General features: G+C 46.8%; 1 protein-coding gene across 18 annotated transcripts in view; it reads left to right on the top strand.

The window, feature by feature from the left end:
• UBR5 (ubiquitin protein ligase E3 component n-recognin 5) overlaps positions 1–26,514 on the top strand; it is a 2,064,863-nt gene that overhangs the window by 434,658 nt on the left and 1,603,691 nt on the right. For all 18 annotated transcript variants that reach the window (XM_086966085.1, XM_086966077.1, XM_086966080.1 and 15 more), the window contains 3 exons: positions 3,890–4,006; positions 4,085–4,195; positions 4,893–5,047. In XM_086966085.1, coding sequence (XP_086822211.1) covers positions 3,890–4,006; positions 4,085–4,195; positions 4,893–5,047 — 383 coding nt within the window. The remainder of the gene's footprint in view (positions 1–3,889; positions 4,007–4,084; positions 4,196–4,892; positions 5,048–26,514) is intronic.

Raw genomic sequence — 26,514 nt, 5'->3', positions numbered from 1 at the left:
CCCATACCCACCTGAAGTCCAGAAAATTGGTCCTGTAATTCTCTGTGAAGTACATTTAGGCGGTATGTCTTTTCTCCATAGGATAACATTACAGCTTGAGAAATCTTCTATAACACTATAAAAATTCAAACTAGAAGCGTACTTATCTGATTTTGATTTTCTTGGTGCCTAAACTTATATAAAGGAACCAGTTTTTTATAAATTGGTGTGGATCTCCTTATTGAATCGTGTGCATCTTATATCGACTGTGTGCATGCAGCATATGTCTGTCCCTTCTCTGTGATAAGCCTATGGCTGCTCGACTACACCATCCCCTAATAGAGCACTTTAGGATGGCTAGAGCAAGCCCCTGTCCACTTATGAGAGATACCTGGACTCTTTGCACAGTATGCCTCTTTTTGGTATACTATATAAAGAGCCAGCTTTCTACTCCCTCGTCGACTGTTCGGTCTTTACGGAGTTGGAGCCTGGATTGGACTACAAACAAGCCTTGGTTGCTGCAGGGGTTCTGTATTGTTGCAGGGCTGCTCCCGGGGAAGACAGATCGGACCCTCTGGAGAACAGTGACCACCTCCTGAGTGTCTGCCGTCGGTGAACCCAGTGGTCAGAAGAACGGAGAACTGGAAGTTGCGGTTGGTGCCTGTATGTTGCTGGGAAGTAGCTCCTCTTCAAGGGAGATGCTGGTTAGGTGGTGAAGTTCTGGCAGCCCTTCAAGGCTTTTGGAGAATGCACAGCTGCAGGACGAGTAGGGTTGTCACAGTTGTCAGGAGAGAAGCAGGCCGGGTTGGGCGTGAAAGTCCAAAGGTAGTCCACAGTTCTCGCTTCTTCGGCTCTTCTTTGCCCGGCGAATCTGCTTTCTTGGTTCCAGGGGGCCAACTAAATTAACCAATGGGCTACTTAGCCTTGGGGGCACTACACCCCCTATATGAGCACTTCCTATGGGCATAAACTTGTCCCAGAGTGCCTAATTCCACCAAAATCAAGATGGCAGAACCCTTCTCTCGTGTAGCACAAGAGGCAGCCCACCTTAGGGGTTTGACTAGCTTGTTGGTGCAAACTTGACTAGTTTAGTTGGTTGTTTCCTGCATGGCCTATTGTTTTTTCCCCTATGTTAGCCTAGTTGTGCATGTTGTAGGTCGCATTTTCTTCTTTGACACAGAACCTGCATATGTTTTTGTGTTCTGTTCTTTTCCTGGGATTTAGTCTAAACACCATAGACCAGGTCAAACAACCATGTGCCTTCCTTGTTCTTTAGTACTGGCACCTAGACATAACACAAGAATGCAGCTGCTTTGTGTGAGCAAACATATCTTATCTTATAACCGAGGACAGGAGTTCTAAAATCCCACACATTGAGCGAAGGTCCCGAGGCAAGACTACTGGGTCAGCTGAGATTAAGAATGTCATCTGTGTAAGGTAAGGGGTCTACCACTAATCACAGCGATACTTGCTATATAATCATTTAGCTTCAATAGAGGGGGGGGGGGGCCTTAGGCTAATCTGTTTTATAACGTGATAGGAATTTTTATGGTATATGGTTTAAACATGCTAACGATATTTTTGGTACGCATTTGTTTTCGAATTGTGGTGCAAATACTGCATTTTAGAGCACAATAGTTTAAATATTTTAAACCTCCTTCGTGTATCTTGTGTATCTTATTGTGGGCAGGTTCGGGTGAGAGAGCGAAAAGGTGTGTCCTGGTACCATGATCCTTGAGAGGGTCAAGAGTGTTGTGTTCTGGGGTGCCAATTCACTAGTTTCTCTGTAAATGTTAGGAGGGCAAGTGAGGCACTATAGCTAGTCAGACTGTGGCCCATAGATACTCGGTGGTATGGCGACTTGGTCCCTAGATGCTTATGTCCGAAGCATAGTTCTGTTTGTGAGGAGAATCCCTGCAGCAACATCTACTTGCATAGCTAATTCCCTGCCTGTCCTTGTGTCAAATGGGCCTCAGAAGGTGGCATCTCCTAGGTCTGGGGGAGGCCGGAGTGACATATCATAGGCGTTCGGGGCTTTGAAGCTCCTGGCTTTCATATGCTACATCACTAGCGATCCTGCTGGTGGAGGTGTGAACACCTTCCTCAGGAGCAGGCATTGTTTCTGGCCTCTGAGAGCATGGGGTCTCACCTTCAGGGGGGCAGAAACTTGTCTGTGGTGTCAGGCTGGATGATACCAGTCAGCCAGCACACTAAGAGGCTGGTAAGGTTTCAGTGGGCCCCTCTAGGGTGCTCTCTGGTAGCAAGTCTTAGTAAATCTACAACTGGCAACAGAATGGGTTTATTGAGACAAGGTGTTTGATACCAAACACCATAGGTTTCAGTACAGCCATCATGTAGCTGGGTAACCCATAATGACGAGTGTACAGTATATATACCTTAGATAGTTTCCCTGTTCACTTGCAGTATCTAGTAATTCAACTACACAGGAGAGAGACATGTCTACTCATGCAGATATGTCCTCATATATAATATAAATCACCCTGACTTAGGGTTATTAAGCCTGCTTTATGGGGGAGGGGGGGGAGCTTACATATATTGCATGTAGTGTATGTGGGTATGGCACACCAGGTGTGTGCCGTGTCATGTTTTCACTCTTGTTTGCACCATTTCATGCAGCCTGCAGTGGCAGTCTACATGAGTTTGGTGGTGGGTCCCATATTGGCACATGCTCCTGCCCGTTAAGGACCCTCTTTAGTACCAACACCCTAGTTACCAGGGGTACCATTTACTAGGAATTTGCAGGGGGGCTAAAGGTCTTGCCAATTGGAGTGCAATTGAACAGTTAACTTATTTTAGGGAAAGAGCACTGACACTGGCGACCTGGTTAGCAGGAACCCAGTGCACTTCAGTAAAAATTGCATCAGATTATAGGCGAAAAGTGGAAATGACCATGTTAAAACGGGGCATTTTACTACGGTTATATCATGTGAATTTATAAAGATTCAAAACCCAACTAAATAAGTAACCTTTTTGTAACTCACTGCAGCACAATAGCACTGATCAATACAGTATACCATTTGAGGGACAGTATTTTCTGGAGAATTCGCCTTTAAATTGGCTGACAATGTGCTCTATTCTAGGATGCCCTGTATTGTGCAAACTTAAATACCCAAAGCACTCCTTGGTACTGGATCGATTCCTCTACCCTCTCTGGGAGAGCGAAGAGTTGCTGCTTGCAGGCAGAGATGTGTAATGCATTGTTTGACCAGCAGTGCACATAAATGTGTAAACCGAGCACCGTGATAAATGGAAGCAATAATTAATTACTGCTGGTTGTGAGCTCTGCTTCAAAGCGTTGTAAATGTACTTCTTGTACCCTGAAGGGCACACATCTCACCGCTTTGCTGTGATTTACTGGCTATCCTTTTGTGCCTTCTTGTTTGTCCTATAAATACATTGAATGTTTTATTACAGTCTGAGTGGAATGGTAAACATTTTGTAAGCTTGCATGATCACTTCTAGTTCAGTCTAAACTCCTGTTGTAATTTCCAGTGTTTTTCACTAATCAAACAATTAAAAATGTTAGTTAGGAACGTTGTCATAGTATTGACTCTTCCTTTTTTTTTTTTTAAATCTTTTCATTAACCCCTTCCATGCTGGTGACGAACCCCAGCCGTCATGCACTACGGTGCTCGTGTGCTGATGACGGCTGGGGTTCGTCATGGCCCGCCCCTGTTCGTTTGTTTACCGCACAGGGGCGGAAACCGGCCAGCAGGGAAGGGGTTAAAGACAGTAGTGCAACATTCATATCACAATCAAGGAGAGGCAGTTGTCTTCTATATCTTGTTAGTACATTGAGCAAACAGTTGCGTAATACAATAATTGACATTCTAGTACTGTATTACTATAGCATAGGAGTATTGACTTTTAAATTTTTCCCGAATTGCAGGATGGGACGAAATTCATTTCCATTGGAGCCCTCTACTCTGAGCTGGTGGCGGTGAGCAGTAAAGGAGAGCTTTATCAGTGGAAGTGGATTGAATCAGAGCCTTATAGGAATGCACAAGTGAGTAGTTGATTGTTTTCTTACTTGTGAGTCATCTGAAGAAATACTGTTTTTATAATGTTTTTGTTTTTGTTTAAGAATCTCTCTTTACATCATCCACGAGCTACATTTTTGGGGTTAACCAGCGAAAAGATAGTCTTGCTGTCTGCAAATAGTATCAGAGCTACAGTGGCCACAGAATCTAACAAGGTAAGAAATATGTATGATCAATTACTATATATTTGATTCAGTCAAGCACTCATTTATTTCTTAGTAATCAACTTATGAAAAAAATCCTCATTATAGTAACGTTTCTACTAGTACATTTACTATTACTAATTCATCTACTTGCTCCAGTGTTGCTACTAATAGAAATACTACCATATCTGGTAGTAGTATTATAACGATCAATAAGTTGTTTTATGTTTGGAATGTAAACAGTCGACATAATACCTTTAATGGGGATCCAGCATTTTTATTTGGTCTGAGTTCTTCTCTTGAATGCTTCTTGCCACCTTTTTTTTAAATCCTGTATTCTAAACATAACATGAGTTACCTCAATTGTTTTTTGATCCCTGTTTGGCTAACTTAATCAAACATATTATTTAACTGAACACATTCATGTTAATCCCAGAGTGGCAAAGACATATGGCCTGATTCTCAGGTTCGTATTCTGTTAAATGTGTGCACTTCTATTTTTGAAAGTGCAGTTTAAGATTTCATGCTGAAGCTATGTAAAATGTAGATTTTCTGCCTGTTTAATAGTGTTTAATAGTTCTGTACAAGTAGGTCACCAGAGTAACTCCTTGCCCACGGAACAATTTGCTTCTATGGTGCAAGCAATGTTTTTTTAAGTTAACAAAATTGCTGATGAAGAAAATTGCATAAATGTATTTATTTTCTTTAGGTTGCTACATGGGTAGATGAAACTTTGAGCTCAGTAGCTTCTAAATTGGAACATGCTGCTCAGACCTTCTCAGAGCTTCAGGGAGAAAGAATAGTTTCATTGCACTGTTGTGCTCTTTATACCTGTGCTCAGCTTGAGAATAATCTTTACTGGTGGTAAGTTTCTTTTCAAAATGATTTCTGTAGTGTCTAAAGTAAAAAATAGAACTGTTTATTTGTATGTAATTATACTTGCTAAAATAAATATTTTAAACTGTGTGCTATATTTCTATGATCTATATTCAGTGACTTGCTGTCAAATTTCCAAATAAATTGCTGCCTAATCAACATTTTGTAAGCTTTGCATTGCACTTTGTATTTCTTCTTGCTATCTGTGATAAGATGCATTCCTACCTCTCTTCGAGATTAACTGTTTGAGTACAAGGAAATGTATTCTGTAATTCGGTTGCTAAAGTACCGTTTATGTACCTTAGCAAGTCCAGTAGGTGGGCACTCATCTAATTACCTAAGTTCATGCGAAATGACTAGTACTTGCTGACCTTTGACATGGTGAACTTGCTTACTTAAACCAACGTTTCACAGTATTATACATTGTTACCGTATAAACTTTTAATGTTACTGGTCTTTCAATTTGGGCCTTTCTTGATGGGTATGTTTATTTTTGGCTATCGTACAAAGTAATATCTTGAAACATATCCCCTTATGGTGGGAAATATCCTTTACAGTTGCTTGTTTTTTGTTAGGTCTTGTGTACTCCCCTTTGCCACTTCATTGCATCCATCACCCGCTGGAACGGTCTGTGTCAGACAAGAGTTGTGACAGAAGTATCTGTTAAGCCATGCTTAAGGCCCGCTCCTTCCAGCAGCTGACCTGCATAACCTATGGTTCGAGGCATGTGGGCTGCTGAATTTATATCTGTGCATAGATCGCCGCGTAGTGTTGGGTCCAAATGATTGCACATTGTTGTACTGGAAGAGTCTTCGAAGTATCACGAGATAGGTGGCTCCTCTCCTGGACTACAGTGCGCATGGGCATCTTCTCCATCCTCAGATTGTTTTTTTCCGCCATTGGGTTCTAATGTACTTTCTTTTTTTTTTTTTTTTTTTTAAACCTTTATTTTAGCATTCAGTAGAAATGCAAGCATAGGCCTACCACCGCGGGGGACGGCCGCTAGACAAATTAAAATTCGGTAACATCACAATATGACACAGCTCATCAGCCGACAACCCAAAGGTCCGGCAGCGATCCAGAGTAAAGCTTGTATTGGAATGCATAGTCGGAGTTCAGGATAAGACAGAGGTTTCATTTTATATTATATAAGAGAGGATCAGGTGCCATACAATCAAACAGAAGACGCGGGGGCAGGGTAAAAAACAGGATATACATATAATGACCACTATAATGGAGATTTGGCGCCAGAGCATATAGGTCGATACAGAAGAACACACAATATACATTTCCCTGTTGCGCCAATACTCGAGGCCTGCCCGCCCAAAAATCAAAATATCATAGAAGCGAAAGCACGAAGTTCAAGCATACGATAAGAATCCGAATGATTCGTAGTTATACTGACCCTACAAGAAGAAAGAAAAAGAAGGAAGGCCATAGAAAATAAAAAAGGCAAAATAAATAAAAACCCCTTTAGCCCCCCCACCCTGCACCCCTGCAAATGGCTACAGCCTGACCCTACTAGCAGCGTGCCTGTCGCCCCTAACAACTAAAACCCCAAAGGTAGGAAAAAGAAGAGCGGAGGAGGGCATATCCATGTGGGCTCCCAGCCCCTTTAGACCACCCGCCTGAAACAGCCACCCCCTATCAGTAAAAGATAACCTTATAACAGCAATGTAGAGAAATTAGAGGGTACCGTGAGACACCGCCCAGCCTCTTAGAGCAAACAGCTGCAGGTCCAACACTTGTAAAAGCCATGCCAACCCATCCCGATCCAGCCAATCTTAACCTTGGCCCTTCCGAACAAAAACACGAACCCCTTCCAGCGAGACCCAGAGGCACACAAAGAAGCAATAGAGAAAAGAAGAGTCAGCAAAAATCAGCCCATGGCTACCAGCAGGCAGTGAGTCCTCAAGAACCGTAGATGCAGACGAACTCTCCCTCCGAGATGAACAGTCCCAATGTGTCTTGAACAGGAGTCGTAGCGTCGCCAGGAAAGGAGAAGATGACCACAAAAGAGATGGAAAGTCACAGACAAAAGTCTCCTGGAGGGGAACGCCTGACGATATCTCCAAAGCCGGCAGTGGTGAAAAGTTCAGCGATACCATGCCATCCTCGGGAACACCGTCCACCAGGGCACCATCCGATGATTCCAGTACTAGTTTCTTCACTGGGTCCTAGCACGGAGTCAAAATGGCCACGTTTTGAATGGCTGCAGAATCCCGTTTCAACAATAAGGCCGGGCCCGGTTCCACCAGGAGAATTTCAGATAGGCGCGAGTCCAACTTGCTCAGCAAAGTATCCACATGTGAGCGGAATGCCCAAAGTTCTGCCAGTATTAACCGCAGCGATGGCTCATGCACCGTTCGATCCATAATCTCGTGTTCGGTTTCAATCACTATCACCTCCCCGGGTGACTCCGGCACCCACGGGGGGGATAGACAGGATCTCGAACGTGCAATTGCGAAGGGTGACTAGTCTTTGTTCGCAACCACAGTCAACCCAGTTAAGGCCGCAGGCCAGTGACCCCGAGCCACCGCACCCCGGCGGGAGCAAACCAGGGCCGCGGGACGGGGGCCCCCACCTGCAGCCAGCAGCACGCAGACTCACTCCCCCGTCGATACTGAGCACTGAAGACGATCGCCACCAAATCCGGGCTGAAACAAAGCCTCCACTCCGGTCGACCGGGCCCAGCCTGAGTCTCCTGGATGATGTTGTTGCACTACAGCCCGGCTGTGAAAGTACTCCAGGCCCCGGCTTCACCGCTGGAGCAGGCTGCAAACTTACACTCGATGTAACTCCGTCAAACAAGCTGATAAAAGTTTCCGGATCTCACCATCGAAGTGCGGGACAGTTCATGCACACAGAGACTAGGCGTTAAGTCAGGATAACATGCAGGATATCGTGGCGGGTTACGAGGGTCGACGGAGCCGGGAGCCTAAGCAGCCATCTTGCTTGCTGACGTAGCTCCTCCCCCGCTCTGCCCCGATGTACTTTCTTGACTCCAGTTCGGAATCGACATAAAACTCTTTGCGCAAGGCCAAAAGGCCTTCGGGGCGTCGGTATTGTCTCGTTCAGTGCCTATACTTCATCCAGTTCCTCGAACAGGACGTCAAAGGCCGTTTGCCTTCTCGACACCAGGCCCCAACTTCGACAACGATGGAACGGAGCCCGTTCAAGAGATGCCCCGTCTGCAACTAAGTAACCCCACATTGATGTGCACCCAGTGTGCAATAAATGTTTGTCCCCGGACCACGACGAGGCCAGCTGTATGGCCTGTTCAAAGTTCCGGTCGAAGAAGACGCTTTGCGTTCGACGCGCTGCGAGACAGTCGGTGCAAAAAGCGACGCTTGACCCGGAGAACCTTTTCGAAGCAGATGACGATGAAGGCGTCGATGAAGAGGTTCCTGACCAGCAGTCAGACCCCGAGTCGGAGCGAGATTCTACCTTTGGTATGGACGACGATGAAGACTACGTCCATGAAGAAGACGTCGTCGAGGTATGAGACGACGCAGAGGCCATCGGAGCTGTCTGACGACTCGAGCGATGAACAAGGCCCGCCCTAATATTGACACTGTACTCTCTAAGGCTCAGGTCGAGGCATCGCCGGAAGGCCTTAGCCGAGATCCTAAGTTACATTCTATAGCCCCGTGTCAAGGCCTGGCTAAGAATACGTCTACGGAACCATCGGTCGATCTACTTAAACGAAACCGAAACTGGTTAAAGCAGTCCTCGGATCGACGCCCTCGGCTCCAGTCAAGTCTACTAACGTCATCAACCCTTCGGGGCCACAAGGCAGCGCCGACCCCAAGAGCGGGGCACCGAAGCCAGTCTCAACAGTCAAGCATGTCAGCCTGACGCCGTCGACGTCCAAACATGGCGACCCTGTCAAAGGTCTCCAGGCTAAAAAGACTGTTGAACCGACACTTGCAGCCTCAAAGACTCTATTCAGTAAGGCCCTCGAGTCGAAGACCAAACCCGACCCGAAGGAGCATGTCGCGTCGAAGACCAAGAACGTACCTGCTGCAAACCATCAGCTTGAGTCGACGCAAGGCCGCAAGCATGCTGGTGATACATCGAAGCCAATCGGATCGAAGACGGCATCGATCCCTAATGCAGTCGGTTCGTCTCCGGTGCCTCCACCACCAATTAAATACGGACTGCCCCCGACCGCTCGACCCAAAACGCACGAGCCACAAAGGAGCGCCGAACCCTCCAAAAAGGTATCGGGACCTCCTAAATCTCAGTCCATTCCGGGGGAGGTAATGTTCCAGGCACCCTCGTACGACAATCAGTCGAAGCTCTACATCGACTCGGATTCTGGCAGACTCACCATTCACAAGAGGAAAATCGCACCAGAACATCCTTTAGAGTCATATAAAATCCCCCTAAAAAAGAAAAAGGACTCTGCAACATCACCTGTTCTCTTTGAACATGTTCAGTCCTATACACAACATGGTGCCGGTTCTCCCACACGCAGCGATGAGGAAGTGGGAGATGATTATAGTCATATGGGATTCATTTACAATATGGACGCTGATCAAGGGGAGTCAACACTGGACTGACCCTGCTGACCCCCACACTACGCCCGACACTCAGTCTTATAGTGTCAAAACATCGCCTACTGAAGACACGGCGGCTTTTAATGCCTTAATTGAAAGAGCAGCCCTCAACCATGATGTTGACATGCACGCAGACTCTCACAAAAACAGGAGCCAAGGGGGAAACAGAGACAGGCCGCCCCCCACTCAAAAGTCTCTATTACAATAGTGGCCCGCTCCTCATTGGCTCAAAGGCTGAACAAGTGGAAAAAAGGTTAGTTTATGCGATAGAGAAATTATTTAGCTTCTATCCATAGTTTTACACTCCGTTGTAATGTTCAATCTGGCAATGTTGCCAGCATGTGTGTGTGTATGTCAGTGTCACCACTATGCTACATGTGTATCCTCCCTTCCAAGTGTGAAAAAAGGGGAGGGGAGATTGACAGTGTCTCACGGAAGCAACACCAAGGGGAGGATTGTATCAGACTGGTACTCGCCTGATTCCTCACTTCTCATCATCGACTACTGTCAACCTTTTAAAGAAAAATGGGAGAAAAACCAACATAAAGAAAGTGCATATAGGTCCAACAACCCTGTGGTGTTGTGAGTGCTAGAAACCCAATGTGATATTTTTGTGCCCAATTGCGTGAAAAAACAACAAAATACCACTCTTTTTAGCGTGGTATTTTGTTGTTTTTTCAACATTGCCAGATTGAACATTACAACGGAGTGTAAAACTATGGATAGAAGCTAAATAATTTCTCAATCAAATAAACTAACCTTTTTTCCACATGTTCAGCCTTTGAGCCAATGAGGAGCGGGCCACTATTGTAATAGAGACATGCACGCAGAGCCAGTGGAGGAGGACTTTATCTTCAATACTTTCTCCACCTCAGAAAGATCGGTAAAAACACTGCCTATGCTTAAGGGTGTCCTCAAACATGCTACTGACATTTTCAAGGAACCCACAAGAGCAAGGGTTATAAACCCAAGGATTGAAAGAAAGTATAGGCCTGCGCCTGTAGACCCTATGAACATCAAGGGCCAACTCCCATTGGACTCCCTAGTAGTGGCTAATGCTCGCAAGAGAGCAAACTCTCAGACAAGTGGTGATGCTCCTCCTCCGGACAAAGAATCCAAAATCTTAGAGGCTTCTGATAAACGGGTGGCAGCTCAGGCGGCTAATATTTGGAGGATCTCAAATACACAGGCCCTATTAGCCAGATATGATAGGGCTCACTACGACACGCTAGAACAGCTGATGCAACACCTGCCTGATGCTTACAAAGAGGGAGCAGAAATGCTGATACAGGAAAGAAAGCTGATTTCAAATGCATTCATCAAGTGTGGACTCGATTCAGCAGACACTGCAGCTAGAGCCATCAACACTAGCGTAATGCTGAGACGTCATGCCTGGCTCCGCATCTGTTTTCAAACCAGAAATCCAAACAACTTTGCTCAATCAGCCTGTTAACCCTGACTTTCTCTTTGGCCCTGATGTAGACACTACCCTTGAGAAAATTAAAAAAGACACAGACAGCAAAATCCATGGGGGCTCTACAGTCACAGCAGTTCAGGGGCAGTTCCTTTCGTCGCTCCGGTAACAGGGGAGCTTCTAGAGGTCAGGCATTACAGCAAGCCCCGTACAACAAGGGGACCACGCAGACCACCTATAACAAAAATAACAGGGGTGGATATCGTGGGAACAGCACCAAAGGCAGAGGACGTGGAAATAACAATGCCAGATCCTCCGCCCCCAACAAACAGTGACACCTTGTCACTGCCCCCAGCCATTTAACACCGGTCGGGGGAAGACTCCAGCAGTTCCTGCCGGTTTGGGAAGGCATCACCACAGACAGGTGGGTGAGACAACTTATCCAATACGGCTATTGTCTGGAACTAACCTCCACTCCCCCCAACATACCCCCAAGGCACCGTCCTATGTCCGCAGAGCACATGCACTTATTGCAGCAAGAAGTACTCTCCATGCTGCGAAAAGGGGCAATAGAACTCGTGCCTTTAGAACAGCAAGGTACAGGGGTGTACTCTCTGTACTTCTTAATCCCAAAAAAGGACGGTTCTCTGCGGCCCATTCTAGACCTCAGACCCCTGAACCAGTACATCTTGTCAGAACATTTTCATATGTTGACTTTACAGCAAGTCCTACCATTGATCAGTCAGGGAGACTTCCTGGCAACCCTAGATCTGAAAGATGCATATTTCCACATTCCCATCCACCCAGGTCACAGGAAGTATCTCAGGTTCACCGTCAACAACCAGCCTTACCAGTTCAAGGTCCTGCCTTTCGGGGTCACCATTGCCCCCAGGGTGTTCACCAAGTGCTTAGCGACTGTGGCTGCGCACCTTCGGAGACAACACATCCATGTCTATCCCTACCTGGACGACTGGCTTGTCCAGGCAAAGTCAGCCCAGCAGTGTGCCAGCCACATGTCACGCACAATTCACCTCCTACACAGTCTAGGATTCTCATTGAATTACCCAAAGTTGCACCTTCAGCCCGCTCATGTACAACAGTTCCTAGGTGCAACATTAAACACTCTAACAGCAACAGCGCAGCCAAACTCTGCCCGAGTCAACAGCATGCAGTTGCTAATCCAGCACCCGCTCCCAGCGCAGGTATTCATGCAGCTGATCAGTATGATGGCCTCCTGCATCTTCATAGTCCCGCATGCGAGGCTACACATGCGTCCGCTTCAGGAGTGCTTGGCACAACAGTGGAACCAGGCTCATGGGCATCTAAAAGACCTAGTGTTGGTGACCGGTCGTGCATACAACTCTCTGCATTGGTGGAAAACACAACCTTTGCAGGGGACGACCGTTCCAAGAGTCTGTCCCACAAATAGTGCTGACAACGGACGCATCTCTTCAGGGCTGGGGAGCGCATGTCCTCCATTATACCGTGCAGGGACTATGGACGACGCAGCAGCAAAAGATGCATATCAATCTGTTGGAGCTGATGGCAATCTTCATGGCAATGAAGGCATTCAAATTGCACCTGTGCAACAAAGTCGTGCTGATCCGGACGGACAACATGACTGCAATGTATTACATCCAGAAGCAGGGAAGCACACACTCTCCGCAACTATCTCATCTAGCCCAGAGCATGTGGAAGTGGGCTATCCAGAGGAACATGTTCCTCATGGCAGAACATCTCCCAGGCAAAGACAACCAGATGGCGGACCTGCTCAGCAGGCACAGCCATCAGATGCACGAGTGGGAGATACACCCCTCAGTGCTCCAACCATATTTCCAGCAGTGGGGTCATCCAGAGATCGACCTATTTGCCACACAAGAAAGCGCAAAATGCCAAACCTTCGCCGCCAGGTTCCCACACCCGCAGTCTCAGGGCAATGCGATATGGATGAACTGGTCAGGCAGATTTGCGTACGCTTTTCCTCCAGCACCACACATACCGCTAGTGGCACGCAAACTGCGAAAACACTCCATGACGCTCATCCTGGTTGCTCCAACGTGGGCACGGCAGGCCTGGTACACCACGTTCCTAGAACTTTCAGTGGTGCCCCACGAAAGGCTGCGCCTCACGCCCAGTCTCCTCACTCAGAGCCATGGAGACATTCAGCACCCAGATCCACAACAGTTGAGCCTTGCGATATGGCTCCTGAGGTCATAGTTTGGCTACCTCAACCTACCCCCTGACTGTATGAACATCATCAAGGAGGCAAGGCGACCTACAACTAGGGCATGTTATGCGGCCAAATGGAAACGGTTTGTCATTTACTGTTCCAATAATGACATTGATCCGCTGGATGCGTCCACGCAGAACATCATATGCTATTTGTTGCAATTCTACAGATGCATCTGGCATATAGTTCCATCAGGATACACCTGGCCGCCATTGCGGCATATCTTCAAAACAGGCAGCATCTTTCCCTTTTCAGGGTGCCTGCCATTAAAGCCTTTCTGGAAGGACTCAAAAGAGTGATCCCTCCCAGGCACCCTCCTTCACCTGTCTGGAATCTAAACGTGGTTCTCACCAGACTAATGGGACCACCCTTTGAACCCCTTCACTCTTGTGAAATACAGTTTCTCGCATGGAAAGTGGCTTTTCTGGTAGCCATCACATCGCTACGAAGAGTTAGTGAGCTTCAAGCCCTAACTATTCAGGAGCCTTTCCTACAAATTCATGCTAATAGGGTACTGCTAAGAACCAACCCTAAATTCATGCCTAAAGTGGTGTCGCAGTTCCACATTAATCAAAACATTAAACTGCCAGTTTTCTTCCCCAATCCAGATTGTGGCATAGCGAGCACTGCACACCTTAGATGTTAAAAGAGCTCTCCTGTATTACATCGACAGGAAAAAAGATTTCATGAAGACCAAGCAACTGTTTGTTGCCTTCTCGCCACAACACAAAGGCAACCCCATTTCCAAATGCGGTATAGCCAGATGGATTGTCAATTGCATACAAATCTGTTATCAACAAGCTAAACGCACATTAACAGTTCCCCCAAGAGCGCATTCCACACGCAAGTTAGGGGCATCCATGGCTTTCCTAGGTAACATTCCCCTAGAGGATATATGTAAAGCAGCCACATGGACCACCATACATACATTTACCAAACACTACTGCGTAGATGTACACTCCAAACAGCAAGCTGCTGTAGAACTGGCTGTTCTCAAAACCCTTTTTCAGACTGCTGCAGCTGGCACGGGCAACCACCACTAAGGAGGTAACTGCTTTTATTCTATGCACAGATATGAATTCAGCAGCCCACATGCCTCGAACGGAATATGCTACTTACCAGTATGCATCTGTTCTTGGCATGTAGGGCTGCTGATATTCATATCGCCCGCCCTCCTCCCCGGTGCCTGTCGCTGCTGTAGCACTCAGAATCATTCTCAGGCATGGTCATCACTTACTGTATTACACTCCATCTCTGCCACAATGGCCAAAAACAATCTGAGGATGCCCATGCGCACTGTAGTCCAGGGGAGGAGCCACCTATCTCGTGATACTTCGAAGACTCTTCCAGGACAACAATGTGCAATCATCCGAACCCAACACTAGGCGGCGATCTATGCACAGATATGAATGTCGGCAGCCCTACATGCCAAGAACAGATGCATACTGGTAAGTAGCATATTCCTATCTTGTGTTACGGGATTCCAATGCTCGCCTGCTCTGTGCTAATGTTCATATGAGTAACCTCGCTACATCCCCATATGTGTGGGGTGTGTCCCCCGGGCACTGGCTTGCGTGCTCTCAATGAACTATGATGGACTACGTGGAGTACTTTTATTTATTTAAAAATTGGAAACATTTGAATAACTTTTGAAACAAATTTGGGAGCACGCAATCCAGCGCTCGGGGGACATACTCCACACATATGGGGATGCAGCTAGGTTAACACCATCGATGCTAGTGTTATTTTCCTCCTGTGCTGACTATTCTGGATTCCCATTGTTCATGACGAGCTCAGCTCGTCATGAGTGTATGGAGGTGTACACCATGACGAGCTGAGCTAGTCATGAGCGTCGGAGGAGTTAATCAGTAAGAGTAATACCCTGGAGCACGGCACATTTCTACACATTTCACAGACAGATCACAGCTGTGTGCGCACGGTTATCTATTGTAATGCACCGTTCATATGATTCACATGTTGAGAAAAGGCTCACCATGCCTGAAAAAGTAGAGAATGGCAGCTGATTGACTGGAGTAGAGCCATGCAAGATGGTAGGTTAATGCAGTTGCTGGAACTAGAAAGAACGGGCTCCTCAAGGACAGGTGCACATTGTCAGGGCACAAGGCAGAGGATGCATGATGTCCCTGAGCTGCCCAAGGGACTGGAAAAGATGTATGCTTTTAAGTCCGAGCAGAGTTTAGAAATAGCAGCAGTGGAGAAGAGGAGACTCTGCATATTAATAAAGGAACCTGGCTTCATTAGAAATAGAGTCCCTGGAAAAAACCAATCTGAGACTGGCGCAGACGGTAGTAATCTGAACAGAGGTAGCCTTTTCTCTGGACAGCTTTCTCAGCTTTGGCACACCTTAGAAGGTCATAGATTTTGGGAGGAGTGGATTCTTCACAGCTTATTAAACTGCTAGCTTAGAGAGGATAACTAAGAGCTATGCGAGGTAACAGTTCAGACAAACTCTAGGCCAACTCCCTCCCTCCCTACCAACCTAACACACCAGAAAGGGGTGGGTGAATATGTGTCCGGAGATTTCAGATTGTGCCCATTTTTGGGGAGGTGAGTGAATTGCATGGAATTGCATGGAATTGGGTCCCCCAACTCATAATACAACCAAAATCCATAGACAAAGTAAGATCCAAACATTCATCCAGCAGGCAGGGGGTTTGGCAATGACAGTAGGACACATGAGACAAAGGAGTTCTATAATGAAGCATAAGGGAGACCCCTCACTCTCTAAATAAGGTTTACAATTGTGCCTGCACATGGTAAAAATAGACGTGAGTAAGTGGCTGTCAGAAATTGACCAAGCTCTAGTCAGGATTGAGAAGTAACGTCTCCAAAGAGAGTTATGGTAGTGTTTGGGGACATGGGTTGAGGCAGCTGAACAAATGCTTCACTCCGTGTCTGACACAGACAAGTTAGTTATTGTAGGAAGGTGGAATCTGACTGTACGGTTACCCCCATTTTCTCCTGGTGTTTTGCTGGTTTTCGACTTAGTTTGACAGTGATCCTGCTAATCAGGACCCCAGTCTGTTGTGCTTTCTCCCTCAATTGGTCGTTCATGTCTTATAGGTACACTCCAAAGTGGATTCTGGGGTACCCTTATAAGTCCCTAGTATATGGTATACTATATACCCAGGGCATAGGTACCCCAGAGGCCTCCCAGGGGCCGCAGCATGTATTATGCCACCCCTGAGAGGCCACTCAAATTGACACCACAGGTCTGCTACTGCAGCCTGTGTAAGGTGGTGCATGCATCCCTTTCACTATATCTACCTTATTACTGCACATATAAACCTCAGTCACCCCTATGGCAGGCCTTATCAATCCTGAAGGCAGTGTGCTGGGTTTTATGTGAGAGGGTGCCCATTTATGAGCAGGGCCCCTCTGCAGACTTCGGAATCTATTCTCCGGGGCTGTTCTGTGATGCAGCCATACCATATACTCTTAGTGCATTATAACCTCGCAGTAAATGCTAACTTTAAAACTGCTGCACAGAAAACGGTTGTGTTTGGTGTCAAACACCTTTGAATCATACCTCCACACCAGTACCTGGTGTTGGAGGTATGATTCCACCCTCCTAGAGGGAGAAATATGACCGCACTGGTACACCCAGTACCAGCTTTCTCGCCCCTGGCATCACAAGATTGATGCTGCTATCCACAGACACGATTCTGCCCTCCTGCTGCTGGGCAAAACTCTGGCAGAGGAGGTTGGACAATAGGTTTCCTGTCACAGGGAGCTGTAATCACCTCCCAGACAGGCTTTAGTGTATTGGGGCTGGGTGGGTGCACTCGGAGTGCGTTGATGTCGGCACTGGGGGCACATTTGGTGTCCCTGTGCATAGTGCAGCTCAAACTGGTTGTGGGGGCTATCAGCCCCTGATACGGTGCGAAAATGGACAAAGGACATGAGTGTAGCCACCCCTCTGTTCTGACCCTCCCATAGGTGGGTCCCCAGAGTTTGTCCCACTCCTTTATTGGGTATAAAGTAGGAACCTCTGACCACAGGACTTCAGATTTACATGGACAAAACTCTGCTACAGAAACCAAGTACTTCGATGAGCTACACTGCGCTAGATGGCTGAAGAATCTCCCTTGGAGTACAGGAGTTACTCCCCTGCTAAGCAGGCACCAAAGACTCATCTGACTGGTTTGCAACTCCGAAGCTCCTGAGGACTCAGAAGACTTTTGCAACACAGGAGGTGGGTTTCCAAGCACCCACGAGGTCGACTAGTGTGCTCAACAAACCTGATACCCATAGCCCTCGAGGGGACCGTGCAACCCGAACCCCTGGGCACCGTGTCCATTTGCAGAAGCATCTGCTTTCCGGCGACCCCTGAAGCTGTGCTTTGGGCTACTTGTAGTCCAGACCCGGAGCAGTGATTCCACCGAAGATTACAGGCCTACACTGCACAAGTGTTCCGTGGGCTGGTATTTTGTGATGCCCCTTGAGGTCCCTTCGCGATAAATGGTCCATCGACCTGTGGGCCCCTGAGAAGGGAACTTTAACTTTCAATGGGCTTTCCTGGTTGCTCCAGGTGTGCTCTGACTCAATCGCTTGGGGGTCCCCAGGGCCTTGCTTGTCCTCACCAAAACATCTTTTTTTCTGGCCGCTTGGGTTACAGTTGCCAAGGCTTTTTGGCATTTAATCCGGACACTGACCCCGGAGCACTCAACATCCTTCATGGGACAGCTCGCCTGCGGACTTTGTTCGACGTCTCCTGGTCCCCGTGGCTGCAGAGTCAAGCTTCACCTCTTCTCACCTGAAGCACCCAACATCGGTGGGCATTCGTCTGTTGTGCCCCTGGTCACTGGCAAGTGAGCCAGACTCAGTCCCTTCTGCTTTCTTCTTCTCCGCTCCGATCCAGGCTTGGATCGCACCGAACACTTTTCCGCTTCACAGCAGCAGCACTTTGCAGCATCTCACCATTGAAAACGACGAAGATTCCCGACACCAATGGGTTAGGTACTACAAGTACTCCGGTGCTCACATGGGTGCTGGCCTTAGAACCTTCTAAGTTTGAAAGGGTGTGCTCAAAGTCCTCTACTAACTGTCCTTATTCTTTAAAATTCCAACCGCAACTTTCCCTTGGGATTATACGGAGCTTGCGGCTGTGTTCTCACACTGCACGCGTCCCCCGTGGGTTCCCTGTGTCACTATCTTGGGTGGGTCCTTGGTGTCGCAGCAATTCTACTTGCTGTATGCACTGTGTTTAGTCAAGTTGTGGTTGGTATACCACTTTCTTAATATATGGTTTGGTCTCCCCCTGGGGCCCACTGTGTATTGTGCTATTTACTGTCGTTCTAGTAATATTGTGTGCCTTGTTCTCTAATTTCATAAAGAGGTTATTAGAGTGTTTTGTAATAAATACATATATTTTATATATATACCTTGTGTGGTTCTCCTTTCATTTGAATAAATTGTTTGTGCTTCCAAGCTTAGCTTGGTTGCATCCCCCTTAAGGCACTCCAAAACATGGTATCCAATAGATTTCCAACAAAATGAAAAAATCCCAAATGTTATGTTTCATTCAAAAGAAAATTGCTTTATTGTGTTCCATTTTTCATTAGTTTTAATCCTTAATCCTTTAAGGCATCAAATTACATGAGACGCTTTCCTTATATCTGAAATTCTCCAATGCATTTCGAGCATAAACTGCTCTTAGTCAGGGAGATCAATCTGGAATATTAGTACAAATTATAATGCATGAATAATACAAGACTTAATACATGAACCATGTATATAACATTATTATACATGAATGCATCATCCATTTATTGCAATTGATTATGTGCCCGTGCTTTCAAACGTGTACATTAGAAATCTGAATTAAAAAAATTGTTTTGGTTGGAGATCTAGTCCAGACCAGATATTTGTTTCAACCCCGAGATTTGTGTCCCGTGTTTTTCTGTGTGAAAACCAGTGTTTATTAACGAGTGCCAATGTGAAAAACGATCGAAAACAACCAGCAGTGAAAACGGCGGATTAAAAGAGCAGTGTTGACTAACGCTTTACTTACTTCCAGACATTCGTGGTGGGAACTGCAAAGTGAGTGAACACAAGATCAGGATATTGCTATAAACACGAGATCAAGATATTGCTTTACATTGCGTTCCATAAGAGCGCTCTATTACCAAGTTTACTGGCTTACTTGTGTTGTTCTAGTACTGTAATATTGTGTGCCTTGTTCTCTAATTTCATAAAGAGGTTATTAGAGAGTGTTTTGTAATAAATACATATATTTTATATATACCTTGTGTGGTTCTCCCTTCATTTGGTCATTCAGGAGGTTATAGACTGGTAAAACAAGCTGCTTTACATTCCTTTGAGACTTAGCCTGAAGGCTGCTCACCTTAGCTACCACTAGGATAGCTTTCAATAAAAGTTGTCTATATCCTAATCATCAATAAGGGTTGTTTGGACTGGTACAAGGTGCCCACAATAATTAGTGGTCCGCTTATACCAGGCCAACTTCTCACAGTTATGACTTCTGTTTCCTCACTCAAAACAGTTGGAGTTCCTTACAGAAGGTTTTGAAAACAGATCAAGGAGAGATAGAATAGAGTCAGAATCGAGAAGGAGCAGAATAAGATGACATTGTGGGATGCGTCCAAACACTTTTTAAGTTGTGAATTCATGAGAATCGCTGGCATTCAGCTTTGAAAAGTTGCACAGAGTGAGTAGACCACTAGATAAGGCGTCTATTTGACATGTTGGTTAAACTTTCTACTACCTCTAAATTCAGATTTGCAAAGCAGAAAGACTACAGAAAACCATATTCTTTTCAAGCAACCAGGGGACCCTTTTGCAGGATTTGGTGGTGACAACCTTAGCAAAAAAACAGTATCACAGAGCAGCTAGAGTCCTTAATTATTGTGTTTGAGTTCGCAATCCCTTTAATAACAGAAGACAAGAGGCATTTGGCAAAACAGGAACAGTTTGTTTAATTAAACCGGGCCGGGAGAACATTTACAGGCACAAGGTCTGTGGACTGTCAATTTACAACCCGTATGTGTCCTCCTTTTATACAAAACATAATGGTTATAAATGTTTCCGGCGTACCATATATGATGAGGAATGTTGGTTGCTGCCTTTGGTGTCGTCTATTAATTGTCTAATTGTTATCACAGGTGGGTCTCCTCCTCTCATGGACGTAATGTGGCCAGTGGATAACATGTAGCAGTTGATCACTGTGTGCGCAAGGACGATTGGCTGTGTTCTTAACTCATGTAGCATCGGACTTTTTATGGTGTTTTAGGTGCGCATGTACCTCCTCTGGCCATGTGTGCTTCATTGGGGCAATCTTCCTTGACCCCTGTAATGTTGTTGCGCCGATCAGTGGGATTGATTAAGAGTTCCGGCCTGAGCGTTCGCCTGCCTGCTATGCACCCTCCCACCGGGTAGATATCAATCAGCAATCCCGGGCCTTAGTCTGAGGGCCTGCTTGACTACATATTTGCAAGTTGCGGTTGATGTGGAGTTCACACTGGGTGTTTGTTAATAAGGAGATTTCATTTTGATCAATAAATGCATCTATTTCCATTTTAACAATGACAAACCTGCACAATATTGATTGCTTTTTTCAAAAGCCTTCCACTGCAAGAGTAGGGCTATTGAGATGATATCCTCATAGGAGGCCAGTTTACTTCTTGACCTCCCAGACGAGACAGAGGAACCCATCCCGAATTCTGAAGTAGTCATAGAGCAGCATAGGGTACATAATGGACTCCCAAGGATAGTAAAGACCTAACACTTCTAAACAGATGTAAGGATTAGAACAAATCTGTGCAACAGAATGCCACTTCTCTCTTGACCATCTTTGTCCACCAGGAAGGGAAGTCAGTATTACAGTTGAATGAGAATCTATGAAGGAAAACTGCTTTATATTATTAAAGATCCAGTTAGAACATAAGGAAGGTGAGTGGTTGATGGTGAGAGAAAATACTAATCTTGGTGTCTTCTAATGACTCCATGGTTGGAGTACCATGGATGCAGAGATTAAAATGCACCACTAAAGGTTCTCACAATGGGCACTTTATTGCTGCAGGACTTTGGACCGACAGGGTAAGATGGAGGTGTGCCTGTTTTGTTGTTAACGGTTCAGTATATTGTTCTGAAGTCATTTAAAGCGAGATATGTACCCATTCGGTATGACATTCAAGTTGTCAATGCATATGAGGAGTTTTGACTCCTCTGACCAAACTCCAATAATAAATGTCATTACTAACAAGAACGCAATTCCGATATTTCTGATTAATGGCACAGAGGGACGCTAACTGCTAGATGTAAGATTGAGGAGGGGAGTGGATGTCTGCAGTGATCAGCATCTAGTGACTGCCTTGGTAAAACTGTAGCGCAGAATAAAATAGTGGAAAACATTACAATGACAGCACTTCAGTATTGGCAAAATTACAGGACCCAGAGACAGAGAAGGCATTAGTCTTTCAAACCGATCCAACTCCCGGCAGACACCGAAGATCAGTCTGAGCCAGCTGCAGACACAGTAAACAAGCATTGCACACATGCCTCTGAAATATATGTGAAGAACAGTTAATCATGCCATTGTCAAGACTCCAAAAACGGACCATTAACCTACTACAACATATGGCGTGGAATCACCCTTCTGTCAATCCTGAGTAAAATCCTGGCGCAAATCTCTATACAGCGTTTTTCTTATGCACTGGACAAGTAGTTAAGAAAAGAACAGGTTGGGTTTGCAGGGGCAAAGGTTCTGTTGGAAAAATCGTTACTCTACACAGCATCATAGAGCAGTGTACGGAGTGGCAGAAACCGCTATATATTAACTTAATTGATTTTGAGAAAGCCTTTGACTGTGTCCACCATGACAGTCTCTGGCATCGACTGAGAGCCTATGACAATACCGCAGCAGAGAGTTCTCTTCTTTGAAAACATTATCTATAGGGTAGGAGATAGTGAGTTTGAAGTCAAGACCAGTCCGAGACATAGATGCGAGACAAAGATGTGTGATTTCAGCGTTGCTATTCAACCTAGTCACTGACTGGGTGATGTGACGCACAACTGAAGACCAAACCAGCGGCATCAGATGAACCTTATTCTCTACACTGAAGGACCTTACTGATGCAGATGACCTAGCCTGGTTATCTCTCACATACACACCATCATATGTAGGAAAAGATGTCTCGCCTCAACATCTATACACAGCAAGTGGGTCTGAAGATCAAGACTAAAATCAAATAATGCCACTCATCATCCCAAACTTTCATCAAACCAGGTGGATGGAGAGGACCTAGCCTTGTCCGAAGTGTTCACCTACCTAGAGAGTACTACCAAACCTAATGGAGGGGCAAGCAGTGACCTCAAGACCAGACTGAACAAGGCCAGAAATGCCTTTCGGTTGCTGAGCATTGTGTGAAGGTGATCTCTGTACAGCACTAACCACAAGCTAAGGCTTTACAATATTTCTGTTATGCCACGCTCTCGTATGGATCAAAATGATGTAGGATAATGAAAATTGGCATCACCAAACTGTTAGCTTTCAGTTTACGCTTGCGAAAGGCTATCATTAATAAATGTTGGCCACAAACTATCTCCATGTTTAAAGAGAAGGGGTATCCCTGTGTCTCTCAGAACCTGGGTAATATATGGTTAAACAAACAAGTGTTTCTGTCGGGTAGAAAACATTACTTTAAAGATGCTAGTACATGTAGTTAGCAAAGAACTCTCTGATACACATATGCAAATGAGAAATAAATGCTCAAGCAATAAGAAAATATTCTTTTAGCCAAGTAGTGAATTCATGTATCTTTATAATAGAATTCAATCAGTTTTTACTGAATTAACTCATTCAGTGATGAACATTAGATATCAAGTATGACTGTCAAACACAAGTGAAATTGGGTGACAATAGGTGAAAACAAGTGCTCAGTGCAGGAAGACATATACAGTGAAAAACATTTTATACAGCTATATACACAATTGTTAAAAGGCCAGGAATAGATTAGCCTCCAAGGAGTCCTAGTGATTTTTAAGGGATCCTGGAGTTTCTGGACCTAGGGTTAGCATCGACGTTTCGACCCTGATGCGCCCCAGTCGGTGGTCGCGCGGGTCTTTATCAAGACAGGTATGTAAGGGTTGACACTATGGATGAGGAGGAGTCTCTGCCTGATGAGTTGCCAAACAATGGCTGATCGAATCCGTCTGGTGAGTCTCTAGGACGGTCCGTGGGGAGCGAATAACAGCGTGTCTCCTCTCTTCGCATAGCCAGTAATGTCTTAGCCACAAAACATAAACTATCTCCAGTCAGGATTTTCTCACCAGATGCAAAGCAGAGAGCATGGACACCATCATGGAGAATACATTCCATCAGAATAGAAAAAGACTCCATCACAAGCTCTCCACAGAACCCCAGAAGGCAAACAGAAGAGAGGCAAGCCAAATAACACCTGGAGGCGACCTGTGGAAACAATGTACACTCCACTGTTACGGCATCATACAGAATCTTGCTCAAGACAGACAGAAGTAGAGGTTCTTCATTGCTGCCCTACATGTCGGCTGACATAACGGGCAGTAAATAAGCAGTTCAGGAAAAGGAAAAATATTAACTACCACACATGTCTATGCTTTGAATGAGGCTAAAACAAAATATATCATTATAGCACGTTTTTTCCAATCAATCAGTCCATTTGTAAAGCGCACTACTTACCCGTGAGCGTCTCAAGGCGCTGTTGGGGAGAGGGAGGCGGGTGGGGGTGCTGCTACTGCTCGAAGAGCCAGGTCTTGAGGAGCCTTCTGAAGGTGAACAGGTCTTGGGTCTGTCGCAGATGGGTGGGGAGGGTGTTCCAGGTCTTGGCGACGAGGAAGGAGAAGGATCTGCTGCCGGAGGTTGTTCATCGGATGCGGGGGACGGCGGTGAGGGCGTAGCTAGCGGGCGGGGGTGTCAAAGTTGAGTCTGTTGTTCAGGTAGGCTGGTCCGGTGTTGTGGAGTGCTTTGTGTGCGTGGGTGAGGAGCTTGAAGGTGATCCTCTTGTTGACGGGGAGCCAGTGCAGCTCTTAGGTGGAAGGTGATGTGACTGCGGTGGGGGACGTTGAGGATCAGTCGGGCGGAGGCGTTTTGGATGCGTTGTAGTCGTTGCAGGTGTTTGGCCAGGATTCCTGCATAGAGTGTGTTGCTGTAGTCCAGCCTGCTACTGACGAGGGCTTGGGTCACTGTTCTTCTAGTTTCGGTCGGGATCCACTTGTAGATCTTGCGAAGCATGCGGAGGGTGTTGTAGCAGGAGGAGGAGATAGCGTTGACCTGCTTCGACATGGAGAGGGCGGAGTAGAGGATGAATCCTAGGTTGCGTGCGTGGTCCGTGGATGTTGGAGCTGTTCCCAGTGTAGTCGCCCATCAGGAGTCGTCCCATGCAGAGGGGGTGGGGCCTAGAATTAGGACCTCTGTCTTGTCAGAGTACAGTTTCAGACGTCTGCTCCTCATCCACTCGACGACGGCCTTCATTCCCTCGTGGAGGTTGGTTTTGGTGGTGTGCTGGTCCTTGGTGAGGGAGAGGATGAGCTGGGTGTTTTCGGCATAGGAGATGATGTTCAGGTCGTGCTGGCGGGCCACTTGTGCGAGGGTGGCCTTGTAGATGTTGAACAGGGTCGGGCTGAGGGATGAGCCCTGGGGTATGCTGCAGATGTCGGTGGCTTCGGATCGGAAGGGCGGGAGGCGGATTCTCTGGGTCCTGCCGGAGAGGAAGGACGTGATCCAGTCTAGGGCCTTCTTCTGGATTCCGGCTTTTTGGAGGCGTGTTAATGTGCGATGGCAGACAGTGTTTAAGGCAGCAGACGGGTCCAGGAGGATGAGGGCTGAAGTTTCGCCGTTGTCGAGCTGGCTCCTGATTTCTGTGGTGGTGATGAGGGCGGTCTCGGTGCTGTGGTTGCATCTGAATCCGGACTGGGATGGGTCTAGGATGTTGTTGTCCTCTAGGTGGCGGGTCAGCTGCATGTTGGCGATTTTCTCGATGACCTTCGCCGGAAAAGGGAGCAGGGAGATGGGCCGGAAGTTCTTGCGGTCTTTGAGGTCCGACTTGGGCTTCTTGAGGAGGGCGTGGATTTTGCCGTGCTTCCAGCTTTCCGGGAATGTCGAAGGAGATGTTGATGACCTTCCCTAGTTGTGGTGCGATGGTTGCGTCCGCTTTGTTGAAGACGTGGTGTGGGCAGGGGTCTGACGGAGATCCCGAGTGGATGGAGTTCATGACCTTGCTTATCTCTTCGTCGTTGATGTGGGACCACGAGGGCACCTGGTGGCGTTCGGGGTGGGGTCTGTTGCGGTCGGGTTGGATGAGGAGTTAAAGCTGTCGTGGATGTCGGCGATCTTGCGAAGGAAGAAGGTGGCCAGTGAGTCGCACAGATCTTGCGAGGGCGGAATGTCGTTGGTGTTGGCGCTGGGGTTGGAGAGTTACTTCACTATGTTGAAATGTTCTTTGCTGTTGTGTGTGTTGTTTTTCAGTCTGGTTTTGAAGGACGATTTCTTTGTTTGTTCTGATGAGGTGGTGATGTCTGCGAGTGGCGTCCTTGTAGGCTGCGTGGCTGTCTGGTGTGTGGTCGTGGAGCCATTTCTTCTCCAGCTTCCGGCATGCTCGTTTGGAGGTCTGGAGTTCTTCGGTGAACCAGGCGGCTTTATTGCTGGGGTGGCTGATGGTGGGTTTCTTGATCGGGGCGAGGGTGTTGGCGCAATCGTCGATCCACTGTCTGAAGTTTCGGGCAGCGGCGTCTGTGTCGGTGGGTGGGTTCTGGGCAAGGTTGAGGTCAGCTGTTCTTCGGTGACTTTGCTCCAGTAGCGGCGAGGCAGCTGTTGGATGCGGTGGTGCGTGGTTGGTTTCTTGAAGGTAAAGTGGCTGCATCGGTGGTCGGTCCAGTGGAGTTCGGTGGTGTGGTTGATGGCGACATGGGTGCTAGTGGAGAAGACTAGGTCGAGCGTGTGGCCGGCGGTGTGGGTGGGTGGGTTCGGTGACGAGTTGTCGGAGGCCAAGGTTGGCGGTTAGCGATCAGGGTTGCAGAGTTGACGTCATTGTTGTTCTCTAGGTGGAAGTTCAGGTCCCCGAGGAGGATGTAGTCCGTGGAGGCGAGTGCATGGGTGCTGGCGAGCCGGCGATGGAGTCGCTGAAGAGGGTCCTAGGTCCAATGGGTCTGTAAATGAGTGTTCCAGGAAGGACACACTGGATCGATTTACTGGTGCATTTTTATATGGGAAGTAAACTCATGCTGCAAAACT

This window comes from Lissotriton vulgaris, chromosome 4_1, assembly GCF_964263255.1.
Source record: "Lissotriton vulgaris chromosome 4_1, aLisVul1.2, whole genome shotgun sequence".
Taxonomy (NCBI): domain Eukaryota; kingdom Metazoa; phylum Chordata; class Amphibia; order Caudata; family Salamandridae; genus Lissotriton; species Lissotriton vulgaris.
Note: the sequence above shows the minus strand (reverse complement) of the source record. Positions and strands in the feature narration are given on the sequence as shown.